At 64.7% G+C, this 24,921-nt stretch overlaps 6 protein-coding genes across 9 annotated transcripts in view; all 6 read left to right on the top strand.

Moving 5' to 3' along the window:
* SIK3 (SIK family kinase 3) overlaps positions 1-2,342 on the top strand; it is a 68,381-nt gene extending 66,039 nt beyond the window's left edge. For all 4 annotated transcript variants that reach the window (XM_054291415.1, XM_054291416.1, XM_054291414.1 and 1 more), the window contains 3 exons: positions 453-585; positions 670-837; positions 1,142-2,342. In XM_054291415.1, coding sequence (XP_054147390.1) covers positions 453-585; positions 670-827 — 291 coding nt within the window. In that variant the 3' untranslated portion in view covers positions 828-837; positions 1,142-2,342. The remainder of the gene's footprint in view (positions 1-452; positions 586-669; positions 838-1,141) is intronic.
* A 1,531-nt stretch (positions 2,343-3,873) lies between these two features.
* APOA1 (apolipoprotein A1) lies at positions 3,874-5,371 on the top strand. Its single transcript, XM_054291470.1, has 4 exons — positions 3,874-3,924; positions 4,047-4,102; positions 4,313-4,466; positions 4,543-5,371. Exons 2-4 carry the CDS (start codon positions 4,060-4,062, stop codon positions 5,138-5,140), a joined length of 795 nt encoding a protein of 264 aa, XP_054147445.1. The 5' UTR covers positions 3,874-3,924; positions 4,047-4,059; the 3' UTR covers positions 5,141-5,371.
* Positions 5,372-7,528: 2,157 nt separating this feature from the next.
* Positions 7,529-9,205, top strand: APOA4 (apolipoprotein A4). The gene is made up of 3 exons (XM_054291519.1): positions 7,529-7,849; positions 8,063-8,189; positions 8,278-9,205. Exons 1-3 carry the CDS (start codon positions 7,702-7,704, stop codon positions 9,203-9,205), a joined length of 1,203 nt encoding a protein of 400 aa, XP_054147494.1. The 5' UTR covers positions 7,529-7,701.
* A 1,342-nt stretch (positions 9,206-10,547) lies between these two features.
* On the top strand, positions 10,548-11,876 carry APOA5 (apolipoprotein A5). Its single transcript, XM_054291397.1, has 2 exons — positions 10,548-10,596; positions 10,855-11,876. Exons 1-2 carry the CDS (start codon positions 10,548-10,550, stop codon positions 11,874-11,876), a joined length of 1,071 nt encoding a protein of 356 aa, XP_054147372.1.
* Positions 11,877-11,969: 93 nt separating this feature from the next.
* ZPR1 (ZPR1 zinc finger) lies at positions 11,970-15,677 on the top strand. Its single transcript, XM_054291480.1, has 14 exons — positions 11,970-12,098; positions 12,699-12,860; positions 12,989-13,079; positions 13,170-13,240; positions 13,432-13,518; positions 13,610-13,732; positions 13,814-13,867; positions 14,100-14,166; positions 14,355-14,425; positions 14,641-14,730; positions 14,813-14,923; positions 15,008-15,094; positions 15,189-15,254; positions 15,446-15,677. Exons 1-14 carry the CDS (start codon positions 11,970-11,972, stop codon positions 15,578-15,580), a joined length of 1,344 nt encoding a protein of 447 aa, XP_054147455.1. The 3' UTR covers positions 15,581-15,677.
* A 491-nt stretch (positions 15,678-16,168) lies between these two features.
* BUD13 (BUD13 homolog) lies at positions 16,169-22,883 on the top strand. The gene is made up of 11 exons (XM_054291479.1): positions 16,169-16,290; positions 16,486-16,576; positions 16,884-16,968; positions 17,112-17,163; positions 17,309-18,207; positions 19,605-19,699; positions 19,849-19,957; positions 20,352-20,490; positions 20,943-21,124; positions 21,426-21,507; positions 21,777-22,883. Exons 1-11 carry the CDS (start codon positions 16,169-16,171, stop codon positions 21,868-21,870), a joined length of 1,950 nt encoding a protein of 649 aa, XP_054147454.1. The 3' UTR covers positions 21,871-22,883.
* Positions 22,884-24,921: the final 2,038 nt, after the last annotated feature.

Raw genomic sequence — 24,921 nt, 5'->3', positions numbered from 1 at the left:
AAACTAAAACACAAACACAACTAAAACTAAAACACAAGTTCCACCTCTACATTAGGAAGAACTTCTTTCTATGGGGGGTGGCAGAGCACTGGAACAGCTGCCCGGAGTAGGGCCTGGAGTCTCCCTCTCTGGAGACATCCCAAAACCAGCCAGATGTGTTTCTCTGTCACCTGCTCCAGGTGTGCCTGCCTTGGCAGGGGTTTGTGCTGGATGATCTCCTGATCTTCCAGCCCCAGCTGTGCTGTGATTCTGTTAGCTCAGAGGCATTTGGACCATTCAGTCCATCCTGCTGCAGGGACAGGCTGCACCCAGGCTGTGCCTGATGCAGTTCTTGTCTTCCCCAGCCCTTGCTGAAGGCTTGCAGAGGCTCCCTGGGCACCCTGTCCGTGGGCAGATGGGAACAGCAGAGGGGATCCTGAGCTGCCCCTGAGCGTGTCGTGCCATCCCCACAGGTGCAGCTGGATAACTTGCCTGGCATGAGTTTGATGGCAGGGAAAGCCCTCAGCTCGGCGCGCATGTCGGACGCCGTGCTCAGCCAGTCGTCGCTGATGGCCAGCCAGCAGCTGCGGGACAGGGACGGCGAGGGTGAGCACGGGGAGGGGGCCCGGGCAGCCCCTCGGGGAGCTGAGTCACCGCCACGGCTGCTGAGTCACCTCTCTGCCCTTCCAGAATGCGGGGAGGGTTTGGAAGGCCAAGAGCACGGGAGCCTGGGCGACGGCAGCCAGCACCTCAACACCTCCTGCTACCCCTCGACGTGTATCACGGACGTCCTGCTGAGCTACAAGCACCCGGAGGTGCCCTTTGGGATGGAGCAGGCAGGGGTGTAACCAGGAGGGAGTGAGTATCCCTGTGTCCTTCTCTCAGCACGCCACACCTCTGCCTCACTCCCTTGGGTCACCTTCTCTGCTCATGGCTCCAGTGCTGGGGTTGGGACCGTCTGCTCAGAGCTGAAGCTGTTTGCTGTGCCCCACGTGCCCAGGGACAGCATCCCTCCTTCAGCCTTGTGCTGCACTCAGACCGCTTTGCACGGCAGGGTCTCTCTCCTGGGGCAGGGTCAGGAATGGCCTGGGGGTGCTGGAGGGCTGAGGGAGGAGATGTGCCATGCTGGTGTCCCCTAACATCCGTTTTCTCTCTCTTGCAGGGTTTGTGTACAGCTTTGAAATGAAAAGGTCCATTTTAAACCAACAGTATCTAGCAGCATTGCGCCAAATTGCCGTAGTATTTCTGACTAACTGGAATACCATGGCCCCTTTCCTCATCCTCACTTCATCCAGTGTGTCGTTCCTTTGGGTTCTTTAATTTCTGCCACACTTGCCTGTAACTCCAGCTACACCCAGAGCCCTGAGCCCGACACGGAGGATCGGCCTCGGCGCCGGGGCTGCTCTGGGGGCCGGCCCTGCCCGGGGCCCCACGCCGGGCTGAGCCTCCCTGGAGCCTCCCCGGGCAGCTCCGAGGGGGCTGGAGCCGCTCCTGGATGGAGGCCACGCTCTCCTTGCCCCTGTCCCTCTGCACTGGGGCTCCGGGCCTGGCAGGGCCCTCCCACCCCGGTGCAATTCACTTCTTGTCTCACTCTGTCTGCTCTGTTCCCTCTCGTGTGTCGGGGTGCTGGCAGCATCCCCCCTGCCCTGCCCTCCCTCCCCTTTTCTTTCCAATTCTGCCACGACTTGGGGTTTTTTCTTTTCCTGGCTAATGTAGGGCAGACGGATTTTTCTTTGTTTCCTTCGCTTTTCCTCCCGATCACGTAGGAATTGTTTTTTTTTTGGTAAATGTTGTTTTATTATTATTGTTATTAATAAAAGGCAAAAGGAATTTCTGTTTGAGAGAAATTTTTAACTAAATTCTGTTCTATATGAATTGTGACTTGCACCTTTTGTTCAAAGTATTTTATTTCTTTTAATGACATTGTACTTGTGACTGGTTTTCTCTCGTGCCAGTGGCGACAGTGGTAATTCTCCTTATACAGTCGGGACGTGCAGAGGTCTCTTCTTTGTCCCTTTTCCATCCTTTCCGTGGTGGATAGAGCGGGAGGCCCCCCGCCCTGGGGCTCAGGAGCTCGTGGTGTCACCCTTGCCTTTGGGACTTGACAAGCTCCAGCTCAAACCCTTCTTACTGATGTTTTTTCCGGAATATTTTTTAAAACTAAAGGAAACATCGCCCCAGCCCTCCTGACTTTGCACAGAAGGAAGTGTGAAACCAGCACGGCAGAGGTGACTTTGCTGTCCTTACCCCGTGCCTCTTCCCGGCCTCCCCTTCTCCGGGAGAACGACGCTGACAGCTCTGGATCCCGAGCAGCAGAGAGGAGGGAAGGGAGCTCCGCACACAGCCCGGCCGTGCCGGCCCCTCAGCGGGATGGAGCGGGAAGGGTGGGGAACGCTGAAAGCCTTTTGCTCTGTCCCTTTGGTTCATTTTCCTTTTGTTTACATGACACTGTATCCTGGGAGAGTCGCCGGGCCCCCCCCAGCAGCAGCTGCCCCGCAGGGCCGTCACCGTGCCATCCGCAGTATCACACTTTTTTTATCATGGCTTTGTATTGTAGTAATCAATACGCGCAGTATATGTTGAATGTATATTAATATACTTTGCTATTATTTCTGTTTTTTGGAAATGTCAGAAGTATTTTTTTTTTTCTTCCTCATTTATGTTGGACTAAAAAACGGAACAGGAAAAAAAAAGAGTTTCAGTAAATCTTCAGTCCATTTTTTGTGGGTCACTTGCAACTAGTCAATTAGTTGGACAGTGGGATCATAACAAATAAAACCATGATTATGATCTTCCCTGGGCTCTTGTTTGCCTTGTTGCTCAACGCCAAAGTTCAAGGGGCAGCAGCTGCTGTGTCCCCAGCCCATCCCTGGCGCTGTCGCTGGTCCCGGTCCCCAGCAGCCCCCCTGGGCGGTTTCCCGAAGCCCCCTGACACTCGCAGCCCCCTGGCCAGTTTCCCGAAGCCCCCTGACACTCGCAGCCCCCCGGCACTCGCAGCCCCCTGCAGCCAGAGCCCAGTGGAGCCTGGGGACCGGCAGTGCTGCAGACCAGAGCCTGCCCAGCATCTGCTGCCCTGGGGCTTTTCCAGCCGCGGGCAGGGTCTGGGAGGCGCAGGGAGCTGAGCTGAGCTGTGCCTGCAGCACCTGCGGTGGCAGCTCCCGTGCGATGCCCTTGCGGTGCCCAGCGGGCTGGGGCTGCAGGGAGCCGGTGCCACCCAGAAACGGGAGCATCGTTCCTCTGTGGCAGCTCCCCTGGCAGTGCCAGCCCTGCACAGCCCCTGCAGCCCCTCCGGGGACACGGCCCCTCTCGTCCCCTCTCCCCGCTTGCCAGGCCGGGCTCAGCCCGATTCCTGTGCATCCCTGCGCCGGTGGCAATGGGACAGGGAAGTTCTTGGGGCTGGCTCGGGCTGAGGGCGGTTTTGGGGCGGCCGTGCCAGTTCTGTGCCTGCTCCGAGCCTTCCCCTTGCCCAGGTTCCCAGCGAGGGCTGGCGTGGGCGGGCAGGGCGCAGTTCTCGGGACCCGCGGGCTGGGGACGCAGCGGGAAAAGGGGGTGACGTGAGCGGCCCCGTGAAGGACGGGGCACAGACCCCGGCCGAGGCGAGGGGTCCGGGTACGGCAGGCCAAATCCCTGCGGGAATAAACCTTGTCCCCGGGCCCGCGGCCAATCCCTGGGGGCTGCGAGGGGCCCCGGCAAGGCCAGCGGGAATCTGGGTCACCGGGAGCGTAAACAGCTCCTTGGCCGGCGAGGCGCGTCCCGCGGGGAGCTCCTGTTTGCTCGCCGCCCCTGCCAAGCCGCGCTCCGCGGCGATGCCGCGATCCTTGAACCCTGCGCGCACACCGGGGGCCGCCGCTGGCTTATCTCCGCGGAACTGCCCCTCCGGCATAAATAGCGGCGGCGGAGCCCCGGCCGCTCAGACGGGACGAGCAGCAGCGGAGGAGAGAGCTGGTAAGAGCCCGGGCCGCCCCGAGGAGCCGCAGGACAGAGCGGGGCCGTGAGCCGGGCTGGGGCTCAGCCCCGCCGGGCTGGCTCTGGCTCTGCCCGGCTCCCAACTCTTGCTCTGCCCGCAGGTCCAGCGCGAAGATGAGAGCCGTGGTGCTGACCCTCGCCCTGCTCTGCCTCACGGGTAGGTCCGCCCGGGGCTGCGGTCCCCGCGGGATGGAGCGGTGCGGGAGGGACGGGAGCGCCGCTGGGAGCCGCCGCTTTCCGGAGCGCTTTGCTTTGGAGCCAGCTGCAGCCCAGGGGCTCCCCGGTTCCTCCCGAGCCGGGCGGGACCCGGCAGGGCTGGAGCCGTCCCTGGGCACCGTGTCCTGAGCGCGGCCGGCTCTCTCCGCAGGCACCCAGGCCCGCTCCTTCTGGCAGCACGATGAGCCCCAGGCGCCCCTGGACCGCCTCAGGGACATGCTCGATGTGTACCTGGACTCCGTGAAGGCCAGCGGCAAGGAAGCCATTGCCCAGTTCGAGGCCTCCACCGTGGGCAAACAGCTGGAGTGAGTGGGGGGCGTGTGGCGGGGGGCTGGGGGGGCCCGGGCGCCGTGCGTGACCTCCCTCCCTCCCGTCCCGCAGCCTGAAGCTGGGCGAGAACCTCGACACGCTGGGCGCGGCCGCCGCCAAGCTGCGAGAGGACATGGCCCCCTACTACAAAGAGGTGCGGGAGATGTGGCTGAAGGACACCGAGTCCCTGCGCCAGGAGCTCACCAAGGACCTGGAGGAGGTGAAGGAGAAGATCAAGCCCTTCCTGGACCAGTTCTCTGCCAAGTGGACGGAGGATCTGGAGCAGTACCGCCAGCGCCTCGCGCCCCTCGCCCAGGAGCTGAAGGAGCTCAGCAAGCAGAAGGTGGAGCTGCTGCAGCAGAAGCTGACCCCGGTGGCCGAGGAGGCGCGGGACCGGCTGCGCGGGCACGTCGAGGAGCTGCGCAAGAACGTGGCCCCCTTCAGCGATGAGCTGCGCCAGAAGCTGAGCCAGAAGCTGGAGGAGATCCGGGAGAAGGGCATCCCCCAGGCCGCCGAATACCAGGCCAAGGTGGTGGAGCAGCTCAGCAGCCTGCGGGAGAAGATGACGCCCCTGGTGCAGGACTTCAAGGAGCGCCTCACCCCCTACACCGAGAGCCTCAAGGCCCGTTTCCTCAGCCTCCTGGAGGAGCTCCAGAAGACCGTGGCCTGAGCTGCCGGCCGGCGCGGCCAGGGACTGAGCCCGGCCCCGCTCCGCCGCCGCCCCGGGCGCTCCCCGCCCTGCCCCGGGCGCTTCTCCTCAGGGGGCTCCGGGGACAGGCTGCAGGAGCCCTCGGGTGTCCCCCCCGGAGACCCCCTCTTCCCCTAGAATTCCCTCCCCAGCCCGGCGTCGCTCTCAGCTTTGCCTCCCTTTTGAGAAATAAACTTGACTTAAGTTATTGGAGCTCGCTCAGTCTTTGCAGTGGATGCTGGAGGGGGCGAGGGGTGCTCTGAACTGGGGGTACTGGGGGACCCAGAGGGACTGGGGAGACAGGGAGCTGGTGATGGGTGCCCTGGGCTGGTGATGGGTGCCCTGGGCTGGTGAGGAGTGCCCTGGGCTGCTGTGGGGAGCCCTGAGCTGGCGAGGGGAGCCTTTGAGTCCAGTCTGCCCGAGGTGCAGCCGAGCTCAGCCCCACTCGGGGCGCTGGGTGTGTGGCACTGAATTTGCAGGAGTTTTTGGGAGCATTTCCCGGCTCCTGCCACCCTGGGCACCCCGACACGGCCGTGCGCACCCCGGTGCTGGTGCCTGTCCCAGCCCCACCTCCCCCTGCGGGTCCCGCTCCTCCCGGGCAGCCCCCAGTGATGGCAGCACAGCGTTTGCATCAGCCCCGCTTTATTGAGAGCACCGCGACGGGGGGGGAGCCGGGGGTCCCCAGCCCCGACAGAGCCCGGGCAGCCCCCGGCGAGGCTACGGGGCCGGAGTCTTCTTCAGGAGCTCGGCCAGCTGCTCCTTGAGCCACAGCAGGCGCTGCTTGGCCAGCTCCGCGTTGTCCGACAGCCACTGCCTGCAGCGAGGGAGAGGAGGGCCGGGGAGGGCAGGGGGTCAGAGCGAGGCCCCGGCCGGGTCCCCCGGCACCGGGAACAGCGACAGGGACGGGGCGGGGGTTCGGGGGCACCTGGCCTGCTGCGCCGCCTCCGATTCCCGCACCCTGCTGAAGGCGTCCTTGGTCATGGCCGAGACTTTCTGCGCCAGCTCCTGCACCTTCTGCACCAGCGCCTTCGAGTCCTCGGGCGAGTCGGCCCCTGCAAGGGCGAGCCTGGTGGCACCGGGGGTCCCGCGGCTGTGCCCCCCCTGTGTGTGCCCCCACAGCCCCCTGAGCCCCCAGCCCCGCTCTGCGCAGCCCCCGGCCCTTACTCGCTCCCAGCGCCAGGACGGCCGTGCAGGCGAGCACGAACAGCAGCGACGCCTTCATGGCTGGGGAGAGAGCAGAGAGCACGGTGTGGGGCACGGGGGGCACGGGGGTCCCGAGCCCTCCCCTTCCCAGCACGGCCTCGCCGGGGCTGTCCCCACTCACTCACTCACTCACTCACCTGTGCCGGGCTGTGGCGCGGGGCAGCCCCGGCTCGCCCTTTATAGCCGGCCCACGGCCGCCCGGGGGATTCGTGCAAAGGTCGGGGCGGGGCGCGGGGGGGCTGCAGGGGCGCTGTGTCCGGCCGGGATTGGGAAACGCCGCGGGACGGAGCCGAGGGGCCCCGCGTGTCCGCGCGTGTGCGCACAGAGCGGGCCGTGGGCACACGCGTGTGCGCAGCCCGCCCGCCGCCCGCGGGGGGACAGCCCGGGCACGCACGGCACAAGGGTGACATCCAGCGGCCCCGGCCCCGGGCACGGCCCGGGCACCGCGAGGCTCCTCGGACCCTGGCACTGCCCCTGCCTGGCGGGTCCCTGCCCTGCCGCCGTGCCCTTTGCCCGCAGGGACACACGGCCGCGGGCCCGCTGTGCCCGGGGCGGCTGGGCCGGGCCGGGGCTGCCCCCGGTGCGTGCCCAGAGCCCGATGCCCGCGGCCGGGGGCACACACGGCTCACAGCTGCATTCCCGGGCACCGCGGGGCGGCAGTGTCCTGCTGTGTCCTGGCCTCTTCCTGTGCCCTGCAGTGTCCGGGCCTCTTCCTGCTCCAGGGCTCCCTCCAGGAGCCTGGCCTGGGAAGGAACGATGCCATCCTGCCTGTGCACAGCCTCGTGTGTCCCCAGCTCCATCACAGCGTCCCCCTGAGCCCGTGTCCTGCCCTGAGCCTGCTGTCCAGCCCAGCCCAGCCGGTGGCAGAGCTGGGAGGTCCCTGCAGCATCCCCAGCCCCCCTGTCCTGTCACACTGCCACCCATCCCACACCCGCCCATCGCAGGTGCTGCCCTGCCAGCACTGACAGAGCCACTGCTGCCTCCACAGAGCACTGAGGTGTCCCTCAGGCCAGGCCCCTGTCCCCAGGCGGGGCTCGGTGTGTCCCCCAGCCCTGCCTGTCCCTGTCCCCCTGCTGGGGGCCGGCGGGGCCGCGGGTGATGTCAGGGCCCCGGGTGATGTCAGGCCTGCGCACACGTCAGGCACCTCCACGTTGTGACCGACTAAAGTCCAAGCCCTTGCTGTGTCACAGCCTGCGTGGAAGCTGCAGGAGCCCTCGGGCTGCATAAATAGTGCTGGGAGCTGCCGGCTCTGCAGCTACCGCGGCACTGGCAGCACAGGTGAGCAGGGCAGGGGCTGCAGGGGCTGCAGGGAGCCGGGAGGGAGCCTGGAGGGAGCCAGGATGGAGCCCAGCTCTCCATGGGCTCTGGCTGGGGGCTGCTGGTCCCTGGGCCTTCCCTCACCTCTCTCTGTGCTCCCGCAGGAGTCCCCAGCACTCAGGATGGCGCCCAAGGTGGCCGCCCTTGTCCTGGTTCTCCTGGCGATCTCAGGTGAGTATTGTGTGGGTCCCTGGTGCCAGCAGGGCGGGGACGGCAGCGTCCCTGCTGTCCCTGGTGCCAGCAGGGCGGGGATGGCAGTGTCCCTGCTGTCCCCGAGGAACGGGACTGTGTGGGTCCCTGGTGCCAGCAGGGCGGGGATGGCAGTGTCCCTGCTGTCCCCGAGGAACGGGACTGTGTGAGCTCTGACCCCAGCTCCCCCTGCAGGCTCCCGGGCCGATGTGAACCCTGATGAGGTGGCCAGCGTGATCTGGAAGTACTTCACGGAGCTGGGCAGCAATGCCAAGGACACGGCGGAGCAGCTGCACCAGAGCGAGCTCAGCAAGCAGCTCAAGTGAGCCCAGCTGCGGGACCGGGGGGCTCGGGGGGCGGGCAGGGCCCGGGGTGGGGTCCACAGGCCCTGACGTGTCCCCTGTCCCCAGCACCCTGCTGAAGAGCAACCTGCAGAGCGTCAGCGCCTACGCCGAGGACCTGCAGCAGCGCCTGGAGCCCTTCGCCATGGAGCTGCAGGCCAAGCTGGCGCAGGACTCGCAGCGCCTCAAGGAGCAGATCCAGCGGGAGCTGCAGGAGCTGCGGGCCAAGCTGGCGCCCTACGCCGACCAGGTGCACCAGCAGATCGGCACCAACATCCGGGAGCTGCGGGCCAGGATGGACCCGTACGCCGAGGAGCTGCGCTCGCAGGTGGATCGCAGCGCCGGCGAGCTGCGGCGGGCGCTGGAGCCCTACGCGGCCGAGCTGCGGGAGCGCCTGCAGGACAACGCCGAGAGCGTGCAGGCCTCGCTGAGCCCCTACGCCGAGCGCCTGCAGCGGCAGATCGACGGCGGCGTGGAGGACATCCAGCGGCGGCTGTCGCCCGTGGCGGACGAGCTGAAGGCGCAGGTGGAGCAGAGCGTGGCCGAGCTGCGGCGCGGCCTCGGCCCCTACGCGCAGGAGGCGCGGGACGGGCTGGAGCGGCAGCTGCAGAGCCTGAGCGCGCACATGGAGCGGGCGGCCGAGGAGCTGCGGGCCCGCCTGGCCGCCAGCTCCGAGGAGCTGCGCGCCCAGCTGAGCCCGCTGGCCCGGGAGCTGCGGGAGGCGGCGAGCGGCGACGCCGAGAGCCTGCGGCAGCGCCTGCAGCCCCTGGCGCGGCAGCTGGAGCAGCGCCTGGGCCAGAGCCTGGAGACCTTCCGGCAGCAGGCGGCTCCCTTCGGGGAGACCTTCGGGCAGCAGCTGGTGCAGCGGCTGGAGGAGATGCGCGGCAAGCTGGACTCGGGCGCGGCCGGCGTGGAGGATCACCTGGAGCTGCTGGAGAAGGAGGTGCGGGACAAGGTGGCCGCTTTCCTCAGCACCGCCGCGCCCCCGCAGGACTGAACCGCCCCGCCCTGCCAGCTACACACGTTCCAAGCGCTCCTGGCCGCTTGCAGTGGCTCAAATAAATCTCTTTGTGATGCACGTGCTGCTCCGTGTCCGTCCTTCCTTCCCTGTCCATCCTCCCTTGGGCTGGGGTACCTGGGGCACCTCAGCCGCTCCGAGGGGGGAACGTCACCCCAAATCTGGGCTCTGGGGCAGCAGGGATAGGGAGCAGAGGTGGGGCCAGCTGGGTGGGAGTGTCTGTGGCCGCAGCCAGGTGAGCCCATGGGCGAGCCCAGCCCGCGCTGTGCCCTGAGCGCAGTTGGGACACCCGGGGGGGCAGAGCCGCGGGGTGCGGCCAAACATCCCCAGCGCGGTGGGGCCGCAGCGGCCACGGGGGGCGGGGATCGGTGGCTGGGGGACAGATCGGTGGGTAGGGGACAGATCTGCGCCTGGGGGACACTCGCCTGGTCCCCGCAGCGCAGCACGGGAGCTCGGCGGTCCCCAAGAGGGAAAGGGGGCTGAGGCGCTCTGCCGGCAGGACGGCACAGGACGGGACGGGGTGAGCGCTGCCGGGAGCGGCCTCACGTGTCGCCGCAGGCCGCGCCGGGCAGGGACCGCCCGGACTTTGGTGCCGCAGCGGCGCTGCCGCCCGCTCGGCGCTTCACCCCGGCCTTGGCCCCGCGGCCCCGGTGCCCGGGCTCGTTCCCGGGAAGAACCGAGGCGGAAAGGAAAGGACACGAGCGCGGCGGGGACCGGCGGGAGCGCGGCCTCGGAAGGGGAAGGTGCGAGCCCGACCCGCCGATCCCCGCCCGCCCCGCGCTGCCCGAGCCGGCCTCGCCCTCCCGCACCCGCCGCGGGCTCGGGGCTCCCTTCGCGTCCCGGCGGGAGCGGCACCGGTGTCCCCGTCCCCGTCCCGTGCCGCGATCCCCGCGGGGTGCAGCGAGCGCCGCGGGCCAGGCCCAGCCCCGGCCCCCGAGCCCGGGGGGCAGCGGCCCCCAGGTCACCCGGCCGGAGCTCCACGTTGTGTTTACACGGAGTGAGGTCCAAAACGCCTTCCCGTCCCAAAGCCGCCTTATCGGCCGCTCCTCGGCCGCCCCCCGCGCCTACATAAGGGCGGGCAGCGGCCGCCTCCGGCCGGGAGGGACGGGGGCTCTAAGTCCGTGCGGCCGGAGGAGCCGGGCGTGACTCCGGCGGGGCAGCAGCCGAGGCGTTCCGGGACCCGCAGGTGTCATGGGGAACCGCAGGGGTTTTTAGGGAGCTGCGGGTGCCCAGGGGACCCCAGTTCATTGCGGGGAGTGGCGAGGGGCGCGCAGCCCCCGTGAGCACTCGGACGGCTCTGTCCCCTGTCCGCAGTCCGAGCATGCTGCTGAAGGCCGCGCTGCTGCTCTCGCTGCTGGCCGCCTGCCCAGGTGGGTGCGGGCCCGGGCCGGGCTCGGGGGTCCCCCCGGGGGCTGCGGGGCGGCAGCAGCGGCGGCAGCAGCGGCGCTCCCGCCCGCAGTGCCCCCGGCCGAGGCGGCGCAGAGCGGGCTCTGGCGGTACCTGAGCCAGCTGACGGGGGACAAGGACAGCCTGGAGCGCGGCCACAGCAAGCTGGGCAGCGACAGCCCGTGAGTGCCGGCCCGCTCCCCGCCGGGCACGGCAGGGCAGGGCCCTATGGGGGGGAACAGCGTTTATTGGGGCGCGGGGCACGGGGGCCGCGGGGCGGTCACTCGGGGCTCTCTCGTGCAGGAACCTGAAGGAGAGCGGTCAGGATGGGCTCAGCTCCGTGGGGGGACTCCTGGAGAAGCTGTCCCCGCTGGGCAGGGGCCCGCAGCCCCCCCGGCCGGGGGAGGACCCGGGCAGCCTGCGCAAGGCGCTCCGCAGGGAGCTGGACAGCCTCCGCCTGCAGCTGTCCCCGTACGTGGACGAGGCGCACCGGCAGGTCGGCAGGCAGCTGGACGAGCTGCGGCAGCAGCTGCGGCCGCTGACGGAGGAGCTGCTGGACCAGGTGTCCCTGCGGGCCCGGGAGCTGCGGCGGCACCTGGTGCCCAGCCGGGAGGCGGCCGCGCAGCTCCTGGGCGGCGCCGACGAGCTGCAGCGCTTCGCGGCTCACTACGGCGACAAGATCGCCTTCCACACGGAGCAGGTGAAGGACATCTTCCAGCCGTACGCCGAGCGGCTGCTGAGCGAGATCCACCGCAACGTGCAGGAGCTGCACCGCGGCGTGGCCCCGCACGCCCGCGCCAGCCCCGAGCGGCTCAACCGGCACATCCAGGAGCTGTCGGCCAAGCTGGCCCGCAACGCGCGGGACCTGCACCGGCAGATCCAGGGGAACCTGGAGCAGCTCAAGGCCAAGCTGAGCCTGTACCCCGGCGGGGCCGCGGCCGCCCCGGGCCGCTCCCGGGAGGCGCTGGCGCGGGAGGTGCAGCGGCGCGTGGAGGAGTTCCGGCGGGACACGTACGCGCAGATCCAGGCCTTCACCCGGGCGCTGGACCAGGAGACCGAGCAGATGCGGCTGAAGCTCAGCGCCCGCCCGGAGCCGCCCGAGGGGCCGCTGGACGCGCCGCCGCCGCCCGTGGAGGATCTGCGCGCCCGACTGGACGCGCTGTGGCGGGAGCTGGCGCTGAGCCTGAGCGAGCGGGGCGGGGAGGGTCCCGGGGAAGGTCTCGGGGAGGATCCCGGTGCGGAGCCCGGGCGGCTCCGGCGCTGAACCCCAATAAAGGCGCCGCCATCGCGGCCCGCGCGCGTCACATGATCCGCCCGAGCCGCGTGAGCCGTGACGTCATCGCCCCGCGCCACCGGCATGTCGGCCCTCGGGGCCACCGCGGCGGCGGCCGCGCCCGCCGGGGCCCTGTTCCGGCCCCTGAGCGCCGAGGACGGCGAGCAGCAGCCGGCAGAGATCGAGTCCCTGTGCATGAACTGCTTCCGCAACGTGAGGGGCCCCCGGGGGCCGGGCAGCGGCGGCATGCGGGGACTGGGGGGCACCGGGGCCTGCGGGGGCCCAGGCACAGAGCAGGACCGGGGCACAGGGGCCCTGGCCGGTACAGGGGACAGGGGGAGAGCAGGACAGGGGCACAGGGGACTGGGAGGGTACAGGGGAAGAGCAGGACAGGGGCACAGGGGACTGGCTGAGAGCAGGACAGGGGTGTGCGGGGACTGGGGGGCACGGGGGGTCTGTGGGGTCGCGGGGAGAGCAGGACAAGGGGCGTGCAGGACTGGGGGTACAGGGGTCTGTGGGAGAGCAGGACAAGGGGCGTGAGGGGCCAGGGATGGTACGGGGTCTGTGGGGTCGGGGGACACACACCTGTGTGGGCCGGGGTCGGGGTGGGCAGGGGCTGCTGGGGGGTCCCAGTGGGGGCAGGAGCTGCTGTCGGAGTAGGGGGCACCGAGAGGGGTTTCCAGGAGCTCCTGGGGGGTGAGGGGAGGTTTGTGGGGCAGGCAGGGGAGGGGCAGGGACCTGCCCGTGCCGGAGGTGCTGTCAGGGCCGTGGCCCCAGGCTCGGCTTCCCACAAGCCCCTCGCTGCCCCCGCAGGGAGTGACCCGGCTCCTGCTCACCAGGATCCCCTTCTTCAAGGAGATCATTGTCAGCTCCTTCTCGTGCCCCAGCTGCTCCTGGTCCAACACGGAGATCCAGGCAGCGGGCAGGATCCAGGAGCAGGGCGTGCGCTACACCCTGGCCGTCACCTCCCGCCAGGTGGGCACTGCCCCGCACTGCCCCGCCCCGCCCTGCTGAGGCCCAGGCACCTGCACATCCCTGCAGGAACGGCTCTGGGGTCCCCCTGCGTGCCAGGGGAGGCTCAGGCCGCTCCCTGCTCTGTGCAGGACATGAACAGGGAGGTGGTGAAGACCGACTGTGCCTCGGCCCGAATCCCAGAGCTGGACTTTGAGGTGCCTGCCTTCAGCCAGAAGGGAGGTGTGTGAATGGGGCAGTGCCTGGGGGGCTCCTGGGGGTCCCTGGGGTCCGTTCATGACGTTGTCAGCTCTGTGTTCTTGCCTTGCCAAGTGCTCACCACCATCGAGGGCATCATTGACAGAGCTGTGGCAGGCCTGGAGCAGGACCAGCCCGCCCGCAGGGTAAGGCTGGGGAGGGGAGCTCCTCAGGGATGGAGAGTGCTTGGGGTGTCCCTCCCCTGCCCCTGGTGCACACAGGGCTGCTGGGGACAGCTCTGGCTGTGCCACAGCCACCTCTGACTGTCCCCAGCAGCTGAGCCCCACCTTGGGGTGTCCCCATTTTAAGGGCTCTGTGGTTCCGTGTCCCCTTCCAGGCAACGGACCCAGAGGTGGCCAGGAAGATAGACGAGTTCATCGGGAAACTGAGGCAGCTGAAGGAAGTCAGCTCCCCCTTCACCTTTGTGAGTGCTCAGGACAGGCAGGCCTGGCAGGGGGGGCTGCAGGGAGGGCGGCTCCCTCAGGGCAGCTCCCTCAGGGCTCCTCGTCCTGCAGATCCTGGACGATCCCTCCGGGAACAGCTTCGTGGAGAACCCGCGGGCGCCGCACCGGGACGAGGCCCTGCAGGTCGCTCGCTACAGGAGGAGCCCGCAGCAGTGTGCCCTGCTGGGCCTGCAGGTGCCTGCAGCAGCCCCTGCTCCTTGTCCTGCTCCCCGGAGCCCCAGCAGGGAGCAGGGGCTGACTCTGCTGCCCTTGCAGGGAGAGGAGGTGGACGCGACGCCGCCGGACGCTGCCGAGGACTTGAGGGACGAGGTGGGAGCAGCTGCAGAGTCAGGGACACCCAGGGCAGCTGCAGAGTCAGGGACACCCAGGGACACCCAGGGCAGCTGCAGAGTCAGGGACACTCAGGGACACCCAGGGCTGCTGCAGAGTCAGGGACATCCAGGGACACCCAGGGCTGCTGCAGTGTCAGGGACACTCAGGGACACTCAGGCCACCCGCCCTGGGCTGGCTGGGACCTTCAGGCTGCCCCTTCCCTCCCCAGGTGCTGCAGTTCAACACCAACTGCCCCGAGTGCAACGCCCCGGCCAGCACCAACATGAAGTTAGTGCGTATCCTTGCTCAGGGCTGGGGGCTCTGCGTGCCTGGGCTCTCCCTGCTGCTCCACAGGCCCGAGGCAGCTCTCAGCTGGGGCCTGCTGGGCTGCAGAGCTGTCTCGGGGCTGCTCACAGCTCCCCTCAGCCGGGTCCTGCCGTCCCTCGGCTGCTGCTTGGATGTTTGCCTTGACTCCCTGCCCCAGAAATCCCCCACTTCAAGGAAGTGATTATCATGGCCACCAACTGTGACTCCTGTGGGCACAGGACCAACGAGGTGAGCTGGGCAGAGGGCATGGAGTGGAGCTCTGTGCCTGTGTCCCTGAGCTCTGCTCCCCACCTGGGCTGCTGGGGAGGGAGAGACTGCACTTGGGGCTTTCTGCTGCTGCTGAGGCCACTGTCCCAGCTGTGGAGGGGCCTCTGGGCTGCTGGGCTGGGCCTGTTAAAGCACAGGGGAGGGCTGGGTGTGAGCTCACTGCCAGCTGTTCCCAGGTGAAGTCCGGAGGAGCCATCGAGCCCCAGGGCACCAGGATCACCCTCAGGATCACGGACCCTTCCGACATGAGCAGGGATATCCTGAAGGTGCAGTGCCCAGGGTCCCTGCCCTGTCCTGCTGGGGGGTCTGGGTGCCCAGCATGGCCTCACGGGGGTCTCTCCTCTGCAGTCAGAGACGTGCAGCGTGGAGATCCCCGAGCTGGAGTTCGAGCTGGGCATGGGAGCGCTGGGGGGCAAGTTCACCACGCTGGAGGGGCTGCTGAAGGACATCCGGGACCTGGTGAGTGCTCCTGGGGGGCTGAGCCCCTGGCTGGCCCTGCTGGGGGGGCTGGCTGCCTCACAGCTGCCTCACCTGCCCTTGCAGGTGGAGAAGAACCCCTTCACCCTGGGGGACAGCTCCACGGCCAGCCAGACAGGGAAGCTGCAGGAGTTCATTGGGAAGCTGCAGGATGTGAGTTTGCTTTGGGTTTTCCTGCTCTGCGCGGGTCCAGGAGGTGCTGAAGGATTAGGAGGAGCCTTAAATGGGACGTGCTGTGTTCCTGCAGATCATAGAGGGGAAGGCCCAGGCTCACTTCATCATGGACGACCCTGCAGGAAACAGCTACCTTCAGGTACAGCCCTGGGCCCTCGGGCTCCGTGGGCACTTTGGGGGGTTCATTTCCCTGGCACGGGGTGGCAGTGGGGGTCCCATTGGAGCTCTGGGCACCAGCAGATGCTGGAAGCCCTGCTGGCTTTGTGGGGGTGCCCAGGGCTCCCAGCCTGGGGCACAGGGGAGTGCAGGAGCTGTGCCCTGTCCCCACAGAACGTGTACGCCCCGGAGGATGACCCGGAGCTGAGCGTGCAGCGCTACGAGCGCACCTTTGAGCAGAACGAGGAGCTGGGCCTCAATGACATGAGGACAGAGGCTTACGAGGCAGAGCCGGCCTCGGGCCGGTAGCGGGGCCAGCCCAGCCCTGCCACCCCCTGCCCCAGCTGGGACCAGGACTTGTGTGGGGCCGGGGCTCCTGTGCCCTTCCTGGGCCGGAGAGCTGTTCCTGCCCCGCGGAGCTGTGCCCTGAGCTGCTGCTGCTGATTTGGGGCACGGGGTGGCTCCCCAATAAAGCTGATTGAAAACGCTGATGGCGTGGTGTCCTCCTGCTGCTCCATTCATAACCGCGACCGCCGCCTGGCCACGCCTAAGGCCCCGCCCGCAGCTCCATTTATGGTATTGGCTGACCACACCTACAGCCCCGCCCTCTGCTCCATTTATGGCATTGGCCGCCATTTGGACACGCCTACAGCCCCGCCCTCTGCTCCATTTATGGTATTCGCTGACCACACCTAAAGCTCCGCCCCACTCCATTTATGTCATCAGCACCGTTGGGCCACGCCTACAGCCCCGCCCCGCTCCATTTATGGCCTTTCCGTGGCCTGGCCACGCCCATCCCGTTACAGCTCCATGTATGGCAGTGGCCACGCCCATCTCAGCCCGCCGCGCTCAGGCCCCGCCCCTTCCGCCGGCGCCGCCGTTTTGCGTCAGAGCGCGATGGCGGCGCCGGGGCTGTCGAAGGCCGAGTACCTGCGGCGGTACCTGAGCGGCCCCGCCGAGCCCGGCCCGCCCCGCCGCCGCCGCAGGAGGAAACCGCCGGGCGGCACCGCCAGGGGCGGGTGAGTCCCGGGCCAGGGGGCAGCAGGCGCGGCCCTGTGCGCTGCCCGGCCTTGGGAACCGCCCGAGCGCACCGCCCCGAAACCCCCGCTCCGAACGGAGCCCCAAGAGCCCGGGGCCGGGACCCTCCCCGGGGCTGCCCCGCCGCGGATCCCCCGGTCCCCACGGGCCCTGACCGTGCCTCTCCCCGCTGCCAGGATGCGGATCGTGGATGACGATGTGAGCTGGAACAGCATCGCCGCCGCCCCGGAGAAGGAGGAGGAGGAGGACGAAGGGGACATGCCTGTGGTGAGCGGGGAGCCCCGGCAGACACCCTCAGTCTGCTCTGGCGCTCACCTCGTGTCTCCCTTTGGGAAGAACTCTGGAGTGCCTCTCCCTGCCCTGTTGGGGCGGGTTGTGCCTCGGGGATGGGCGGGAGCCCTGCAGGAAGGAGGGAGCTCCCTGCGGATCCAGGCAGCCCGTGCTCTGCGGGCCAGCACGGGGCTCTGTGCTCCGGAACAGCTGCTGGAGCAGGGCACAGGGACTGGCATTGCCTGTGTGAGCAGGGGGAGCTGTGCCTTTTGCTGAGCCCCTGGTGCTCGCTGCGTGTTTGCAGGTGGCAGAGTTCATTGACGAGCGCCCCGAGGAGGTGAAGCTCATGGAGGAATTCCGAACAAACTCCAAATGGAAGCTCCTGGGAGGTGAGAGCAGCCCCTTCCACCCTCTCTCCTAATGCCTGGTTTCTCCAAACCACGATGGAAGTTCAGAATAACCTTGGAGGTGCTGGAGGGCTGCTGGGCTGTGCAGAGCCCTGGTAATGGTGGTTGCAATTGTTCTCCCTCAGATGAGGACTCACAGAGTTCGGATGTGTCGGGATCTGCCAAGTCTGCCTCGAGGTATGGGGGCTTAGTGCTGGGGCTCAGGGCTGCAGCACCCCAATGAACCCACGTTCACAAGCTGTTCCCAGCTCTGGGGTCCTGCTGTGTTTCCAGACAAGCCAGGCACGAAGGGAGCTCACTGTCACCTTCTCTGCCCTCACAGGCAGCGGCACCACGACTCCCCAGAGCCCTCGGCCCCAGCAGGGAAACACAACGGCTCCCTGGGGCTCTGTGCTCCCAGGAGACAGAGACACGACAGCCCTGATGTGTCCCCTCCCCGGAGACAGAGACATGACACCCCTGATGTGTCCCCTCCCAGGAGACAGAGACACGACACCCCTGATGTTTCCCCTCCCCGGAGACAGAGACATGACACCCCTGACGTGTCCCCTCCCCGGAGACAGAGACATGACACCCCTGATGTGTCCCCTCCCCGGAGACAGAGACATGACACCCCTGACCCCTCACTTCCCAGGAGACACCGTCACGACACACCAGACTCGTCACCTCCCAAAAAGCAGCGTCGTGACACCCCAGATCTGTCACCTCCCCGGCGGCGGCGGCGTCACGATACCCCTGACCCCTCCCCTCCCAGGAGACAGAGACACGACACGCCAGACTTGTCACCTCCCAGGAGACAGAGACATGACACCCCTGACCCATCCCCTCCCAGGAGACAGAGACATGACACCCCCGACCCCTCCCCTCCCAGGAGACAGAGACACGACACGCCAGACTTGTCACCTCCCAGGAGACGACGTCCTGGCACCCCAGATCTGTCACCTCCTCGACGGCGACAGCGTCACGGTACCCCCGACCCATCTCCTCCCAGGAGACAGAGACACGACACCCCTGATGTGTCACCTCCCAGGAGACAGAGACAGGACACCCCAGATCTGTCCCCTCCCAGGAGACAGAGACATGACACCCCTGACCCATCCCCTCCCCGGAGACAGAGACACGACACCCCAGATCTGTCCCCTCCCCGGAGGCAGCGTCAGGATTTGTCACCTCGCAGAGAGAAGCTGGGGTCCCCGAGCGGGAGGAAGAGCAGAACGAAAGGTGAGTGTCACACACTGTGTCCTGGGGACCTGCTGGGATCCACGCTGGCACACGTGAGTGCTGGGGGCTGCTGCTCTGCTGGCACAGCTGGCAGTGTCTGTCCCTGTGGGCACAGCTGGGTGAGAGATCAGCCAGCCCGCAGTGCCTCAGCTGCAGCCTGGGCTGTGTGCACAGCGAGCCCCTGAGCCTGCTCCTCCTGGGGCAATCTGCAGCCCCTCACTCTGATCTATCTCCTCCTGGGGCAATCTGCAGCCCCTCACTCTGATCTATCTCCTCCTGGGGCAGTCAGCAGCCCCTCACTCTGATCTATCTCCTCCTGGGGCAGTCAGCAGCCCCTCACTCTGATTTATCTCCTACTGGGGCAGTCAGCAGCCCCTCACTGATCTATCTCCTACTGGGGCAGTCAGCAGCCCCTCACTCTGATCTATCTCCTCCTGGGGCAGTCAGCAGCCCCTCACTCTGATTTATCTCCTACTGGGGCAGTCAGCATCCCCTCACTCTGATCTATCTCCTCCTGGGGCAGTCAGCATCCCCTCACTCTGATCTATCTCCTCCTGGGGCAGTCAGCAGCCCCTCAGTGATCTATCTCCTCCTGGGGCAGTCAGCATCCCCTCACTCTGATTTATCTCCTCCTGGGGCAGTCAGCAGCCCCTCACTCTGATCTATCTCCTCCTGGGGCAGTCAGCAGCCCCTCACTCTGATCTATCTCCTCCTGGGGCAATCAGCAGCCCCTCACTCTGATTTATCTCCTCCTGGGGCAATCTGCAGCCCCTCACTGATTTATCTCCTCCTGGGGCAGTCAGCAGCCCCTCACTCTGATCTATCTCCTCCTGGGGCAGTCAGCAGCCCCTCACTCTGATTTATCTCCTCCTGGGGCAGTCAGCAGCCCCTCAGTGATCTATCTCCTCCTGGGGCAGTCAGCAGCCCCTCACTCTGATCTATCTCCTCCTGGGGCAATCTGCAGCCCCTCACTCTGATTTATCTCCTCCTGGGGCAATCTGCAGCCCCTCACTCTGATCTATCTCCTACTGGGGCAGTCAGCAGCCCCTCACTCTGATCTATCTCCTCCTGGGGCAATCAGCAGCCCCTCACTCTGATTTATCTCCTCCAGGATGGGCAGTCAGCAGCCCCTCACTCTGATCTATCTCCTCCTGGGGCAATCAGCAGCCCCTCACTCTGATCTATCTCCTCCTGGGGCAGTCAGCAGCCCCTCACTCTGATCTATCTCCTCCTGGGGCAATCAGCAGCCCCTCACTCTGATTTATCTCCTCCAGGATGGGCAGTCAGCAGCCCCTCACTCTGATCTATCTCCTCCTGGGGCAATCAGCAGCCCCTCACTCTGATCTATCTCCTCCTGGGGCAATCAGCAGCCCCTCACTCTGATTTATCTCCTCCAGGACGGGCTTCTCCCACGCAGAGGGACCAGCAGAGGTCACGGAGCCCCCCGGAGCACTCCCCACACCACCGGGATGCCAAGGGCTCTCCCAAGAAGGTAAAGTTTGTCTCTTTCCCTTCCAGCTGTGGAAATCCAATGCTTGACAAGCTTGGGGGGGTTCTTGGCTCTAACAGGGCTGTCCCTGCCCTGTCCCTGTTCTGGCTGCCCCTCTCAGCCAGCTGTAATGGGATTTGTGTGTTCTCCAGGCTAGCACCATGTCGTCTGGAGCCAAAGCGGGCCTGGTGTCGGCTGATGTGCTGCAGAGGGAGAAGCAGGAGCTCAAGAAGCACGAGAGGAGCACCAGGCACCTGGAAGGTGGGAGTGGAACACAGCCCGAGCCACAGCTCACTCCTCTGCTCTGTCAGGCCCTGGCACTGGGATGCTGCTGGGAGCATCCTGAGGAGCTGCAGCTGGACACGCTGCTGGGAACCTTGGCCAGGGTCTCTGTTCCACTTGGGGATTTCAGAGCAATGCCAGGGAGGTCGCAGGGAGTGGGAAATGCTTCTCTGCAAGTCTGAGGGAGCTGATGGATAGTGAGAGCTCAGGGTCTGTGTGGGGCAGCAGGGAAATCTGAGATCCTGCCTGGATTTGGGTGGCAGGCTCCTTGGGAGATGGGGACAAGCAAAAGAGAAGTCCCAGTTAGTAACTGAATTGTCTGGAGGTGATAAAATGTTCCAGAATTGTGACTTGAGGCGTGTGTCCCCTCCAGAGGAATCCCGGAACGCTCAGACCGTGTTCCGAGACAAGTCCGGCCGCAAGAGGAACCTGGCCCAGGAGCAGCTGGAGCAGAGGCTGAAGGCTGAGGCAGAGGCCAAGAGGGAAGAGCAATATGCCAAGTGGGGAAAAGGGTGAGGAAGGGCCTCCAAAGCACAGTCCTTGGGCCTCCCATGTCCTGCTGTTAGTTTGGGTCTGCTGCCAGACTGGTGTTGTGCTCCGAGGTTGAGCCTGGGACCAGCGTGTGTTCCACGTGTGTGAAATCCCTTCCTGTGCTGGAGGTGCTTGGGGAATGCTGAAAGCCCTTCCTGTGCTGGAGGTGCTTGGGGAATGCTGCAATCCCTTCCTGTGCTGGAGGTGCTTTGGGAATGCTGCAAACCCTTCCTGTGCTGGAGGTGCTTGGGGAATGCTGCAAACCCTTCCTGTGCTGGAGGTGCTTGGGGAATGCTGCAAACCCTTCCTGTGCTCAAGGTGCTTTGGGAATGCTGCACGGGCAGTGGGGATTGAGGGCTGTGACCCCTTCTGCGCACTGAACCACTGCCAAGGAGCGGTGGCTGGGGTTTGGGTGACACAGTGTGTTTTCCAGGCTGGCACAGGAGAGGCAGCAGCAGCAGAACGTGGAGGATGCAGTCAAGGAAATGCAGAAGCCCTTGGCCCGTTACATCGATGACCAGGACCTGGACCGAATGCTGAGGGAGCAGGAGAGGGAAGGAGACCCCATGGCTGCTCTCATCAAGAAGAGGAAGGCCAAGGAGAACAAGGAGAAAGGTTTGCCCCTGGAACACACCTGTTTAGGGTGTCAGCAGTGCAGAAATGCAGCTGCTGTTCAGTAAACAGCCAGGGGACACTTGTGGACCCTCTGGAGTTCCTGGCCTGTTACCAGTAGCAGTTACATGAGTTGTTAGCTGGGAGAGCAGGCCCTGCTGACTGAGGACTCAGCACTTTGTCACAGTGAGCCCCTGGCAGCTGGAGCTGGCTGCCAGGAGCCTGTGCTCTGTATCTGCAGAACCTCCTGTGTGGGTGAAGGTGTGGCCACCTGAACGCAGCTCCTCTGCTCTTTGTGTTCCAGAAAAACCCAGGTACAAGGGACCAGCGCCTCCCCTCAACAGGTTCAACATCTGGCCCGGGCACCGCTGGGACGGTGTGGACAGGTAATGTTCCTGTTGGAATAACAGTGAAAATAAAGGAGTTCTGCTTCAGGGCATTGCCGGTTTTGGGGTGAGTGAGGGGGTTGGCACTGGAAGGTTGAATGGGTGCAGTTAGTAGTGGGTGATGGCACAAGGGAGGTGAGGCCCTTCAGAGGCATCAGCTCTCGGTACCCACAGGTCCAGGTGGAGACTGAGCCAGGGTAAATCGGGAGAGGTTGCAGGGGTCAGGAGAGCTGGTGGCAGCAGCTGCTGTCACTGCGTGTCCCTTGCAGGTCCAACGGCTTCGAGCAGCAGCGCTTCGCCCGCATTGCCAACAAGAAGGCAGTGCAGGAGCTGGCCTACAAGTGGAGTGTGGAGGACATGTAGGGACAGCTCCTGCAGTGCCCCACAGGCACCACCTGTGCACAGCCCCGAGGAGTGGCTGCTCTCCCTGCAGCCAGCCCTGTGCTCACATCCAGCTGCCCACTGGCCATGTGCTGCGAGGCCAGGCTGCATTTCCTGGCAGCCAGAGCCTCCAGCTCCATGAGAGGACACTGTTTCTTGTTTGTTTTCTGACAAACTTCTGTTCTACACCAAATGACTTCTGAGGGCAGCTCCCAAGTCTTCAGGTGTTCCAAATCTCAGGTGCAAATCTGCTGAACGCTTGGGCTTGGGAGAGTTACCCTCCTGCTGTGGGTCAGTCTGCTCCAGAACTCAGGTTAAGTGGAACTCCTGAACTTCTGTCAAGTTTATGCAGTTACTTTGCCATGTAGATCCCAGAGTCACCAACGTGCAGGAAAGTTCAAACTCAACTTCTCCTGACCCTGTCCCAGCAGGAAACTGGGCAGGGAATGCTGTGGCACTGGAAGTGCTGCATTGGGCAGCAAGATCTTCAGGAGCCTCAGCAGTTCTGCAGGGCTCCATTGCTACTGGAAGTAAATGTGTGGAGAGTTAGGACTTAAGACCTGGAATTGCTCCCCTCACAGTTTGGAGCAGCTGCTCCCCTCAGACCCCTCTGGGTTTGGGGCTGATCTCAGCACTTGGCTCGCTCCGGTGGGAAGTGTAACAACCCTCTCCCGGGATCAGATTTGTCAGTCTCGGGGTTTCCCTTAATCCCTGTGTGCCAGAAAGCACTTGTGGAAATAAATACAGTTGTTCTTGCTGAGCTCCCAGGGAGCAGGGATGACTGCAGCAGCAGTTTCCATGGAGATGCCTTGGCTGCAGCAGTGCAGGGCAGGGCAGGATCGCCCTTTCCAGGGATTCTCCAGCCCTGGGAGGGCCGTGGGTGGGAGGGACAGCAGCACGGTCTGCTCTGGAGTGCCAGACTCTTGGGACTTCCCTGCTTTTCATCCCTGTGCCACATTTCCAGCGGCCCTGGAATTGCTGTGTTCACCTGTAAATAAACCCTTTCCTTTTTTACTCGATTCTGCGTGCTGGTGCTTTTTCCAAGGCAGCTGAACCATTGCCAGCCCTGCTGCAGCTGCTGGGCAGGAGATGGTTTGGGAGCAGGGGGTGCTGGTGTGAGGTGGCAGCACGTTTCCAGGCAGCTGCTTCCAGTTGTGCTTCCCCCTTCTGTCACCAAGGCCCCGTTCCATTCCCCCCTGTAACCTGAGGCAGCTGCAGCCTCCACAAGAGCAGTTCCACTTGACACATTCGTTTTTGCTCTCACTTCATCTGAGTGCTGCTGGAGATGTGAAGAACCTGCTGTGGAATGATTGGATTCGCCCTGGTGGGCAGAGCTGGATGCTGCTGCCTTCCCCACCTGCCTGGTGACAGTGGCTGCTCTTGCAGAGCCACAGCTGCCAGCAGCTGCCTCGCGCCACTCTTGGGACTGTAGGCTGCTCTTAAGGAGGAAAAGCACTTTTAAATGCTGCTACTAAACGAAATGTGCTGAAAATGGCATCAGGTTCTGCTCTTGCCGCTGACTTGGAAGGCTGGGGTTTTAAAATTTTAGAGGCACTGCCCTGGGGATCTCCTTGTTCATCACAATGCTGCATTTATACATCTGTTGTTTGCTAGCAGGTATTGTACTTTTAAGGGATATCCGTGAGGAAAGGGGGGCTCACATGGTGAACACCTCCCTCCCTGATCCCATCCCGTGTGCTGTGTAGATAGGGAGCTGGGTTTGTCCCTGTGCCCTTGTTGTGCATCCCACATCCCCTGTCCCTGCTGTGGCCTTGTCTGAGCGGTTGGCAAACGCTGAGGGATCCTGTGGGATGAGCTGGGTGATGGAGATGGAGCAGTGACACCAGCTCTGGATCTCTTCATTAGTGGTTCTGGAAGGGCAGAGCCCCGGTCTTGGCATCGAGCAGCAACTTTGATTAGCTTTAACCCAAAAAAATGAATATTAAAATCTTAATTTAATTTGAACCACTGTCATTCACAGTCATGGCAAACAGCAAGCAGAGTAATTATTATGCAAATGAGACAGATAGAAAAATGATTAATAATTGCGCAAATTAAAAATTATTGTAAACATCCTGCGAGTGGTGATAAGTCGGGGAGGAGCGAGCGGGGGAGGCAGCGGGGCTCAGCCACCTCCTGCATCCCGATTTCCTCATTAGCAGCAGCAGCAAACGAGGAGCTCAGGGCTGCCTGGGGGAGCAGGGCCGGGCTGGGGATCGGCTCCAGCTTCTCTTTGCCGTGGGAAGAGCTGGCTTTAACCATTCCCCATTGCCCATTCCTGGAGAGCCTGTGCTGTGTGTGTCTGTGTGTCCCTCTGCAGCCTGCCGGGGATCCCAGCAGTGCTCCCCACCCTGGAGCTCCCCCCGACAATCACCAGCTGATTTGTCTGCTGGTTCTCCCTGTTTGCACAGCCCTGTTTTACCCCCTTTTCCTTTAGTGCTTTTTCCAGGGATCGGGATTATTCCAGTCCCAGGCTCTCATTTCTCTCCAATTGCACAGCCCTATTTTCCCCCTTTTCCCTTTGTGCTTTTTCCAGGGATCAGTATCATTCCAGTCCCAGGCTCTCATTTCTCCCTGTTTGCACAGCCCTATTTTCCCCCTTTTGTGCTTTTTCCAGGGATCAGGATCATTCTAGTCCCAGGCTCTCATTTCTCCCTATTTGCACAGCCCTATTTTCCCCCTTTTCTGTTTTTTCCAGGATCAGGATCATTCCAGTCCCGGGCTCTCCTGGCTCCTGGGCTTCCAGGGGTCCCGCTCGTGTCAAGGACGAGCAATTAACCCGGCCTCGCGCAGCGTAATTAGATTTTTGTTGATGAGCTCGTGGTAATGTGTTTAGTTTAGATGAAGAGCTTAATTCCTGGGGTGTGACACTGCCTGTCCGTGGGAGCCCACGGGAGCGGGGCTGGTGCTGGGAGGGACCCTCGGCCACCACCCTGCCCGTGTGTCACCTGTCCCCAGAGGTGACAGTGGCTGCTCCCCCAGCTGCCTCCTGCCTGTTGTTTTTTTAGCAGCTCCAGCAAAGTGGTTTTTGGC

The sequence above is a fragment of the Melozone crissalis genome, unplaced genomic scaffold (assembly GCF_028551555.1).
Source record: "Melozone crissalis strain CALT ecotype California unplaced genomic scaffold, PUWL_Pcris_2 ptg000092l_1, whole genome shotgun sequence".
In the NCBI taxonomy this organism is placed as follows: Eukaryota; Metazoa; Chordata; class Aves; order Passeriformes; family Passerellidae; genus Melozone; species Melozone crissalis.
Note: the sequence above shows the minus strand (reverse complement) of the source record. Positions and strands in the feature narration are given on the sequence as shown.

Coding starts and splice junctions, on each gene's coding strand:
- APOA1 (XM_054291470.1), top strand. CDS start 4,060: ATGAGAGCCGTGGTGCTGACCCTCGCCCTGCTCTGCCTCACGG. Junction 4,103..4,312: donor CGCCCTGCTCTGCCTCACGG/GTAGGTCCGCCC, acceptor CTCTCTCCGCAG/GCACCCAGGCCCGCTCCTTC. Junction 4,467..4,542: donor ACCGTGGGCAAACAGCTGGA/GTGAGTGGGGGG, acceptor CCCGTCCCGCAG/CCTGAAGCTGGGCGAGAACC.
- APOA4 (XM_054291519.1), top strand. CDS start 7,702: ATGGAGCCCAGCTCTCCATGGGCTCTGGCTGGGGGCTGCTGGTCCCTG. Junction 7,850..8,062: donor GGTTCTCCTGGCGATCTCAG/GTGAGTATTGTG, acceptor CTCCCCCTGCAG/GCTCCCGGGCCGATGTGAAC. Junction 8,190..8,277: donor GAGCTCAGCAAGCAGCTCAA/GTGAGCCCAGCT, acceptor CCCTGTCCCCAG/CACCCTGCTGAAGAGCAACC.
- APOA5 (XM_054291397.1), top strand. CDS start 10,548: ATGCTGCTGAAGGCCGCGCTGCTGCTCTCGCTGCTGGCCGCCTGCCCA. Junction 10,597..10,854: donor GCTGCTGGCCGCCTGCCCAG/GTGGGTGCGGGC, acceptor GGGGGGGAACAG/CGTTTATTGGGGCGCGGGGC.
- ZPR1 (XM_054291480.1), top strand. CDS start 11,970: ATGTCGGCCCTCGGGGCCACCGCGGCGGCGGCCGCGCCCGCCGGGGCC. Junction 12,099..12,698: donor GCATGAACTGCTTCCGCAAC/GTGAGGGGCCCC, acceptor CTGCCCCCGCAG/GGAGTGACCCGGCTCCTGCT. Junction 13,241..13,431: donor AGGACCAGCCCGCCCGCAGG/GTAAGGCTGGGG, acceptor GTCCCCTTCCAG/GCAACGGACCCAGAGGTGGC.
- BUD13 (XM_054291479.1), top strand. CDS start 16,169: ATGGCGGCGCCGGGGCTGTCGAAGGCCGAGTACCTGCGGCGGTACCTG. Junction 19,700..19,848: donor CCAAGGGCTCTCCCAAGAAG/GTAAAGTTTGTC, acceptor TGTGTTCTCCAG/GCTAGCACCATGTCGTCTGG. Junction 21,125..21,425: donor CAAGGAGAACAAGGAGAAAG/GTTTGCCCCTGG, acceptor TTTGTGTTCCAG/AAAAACCCAGGTACAAGGGA.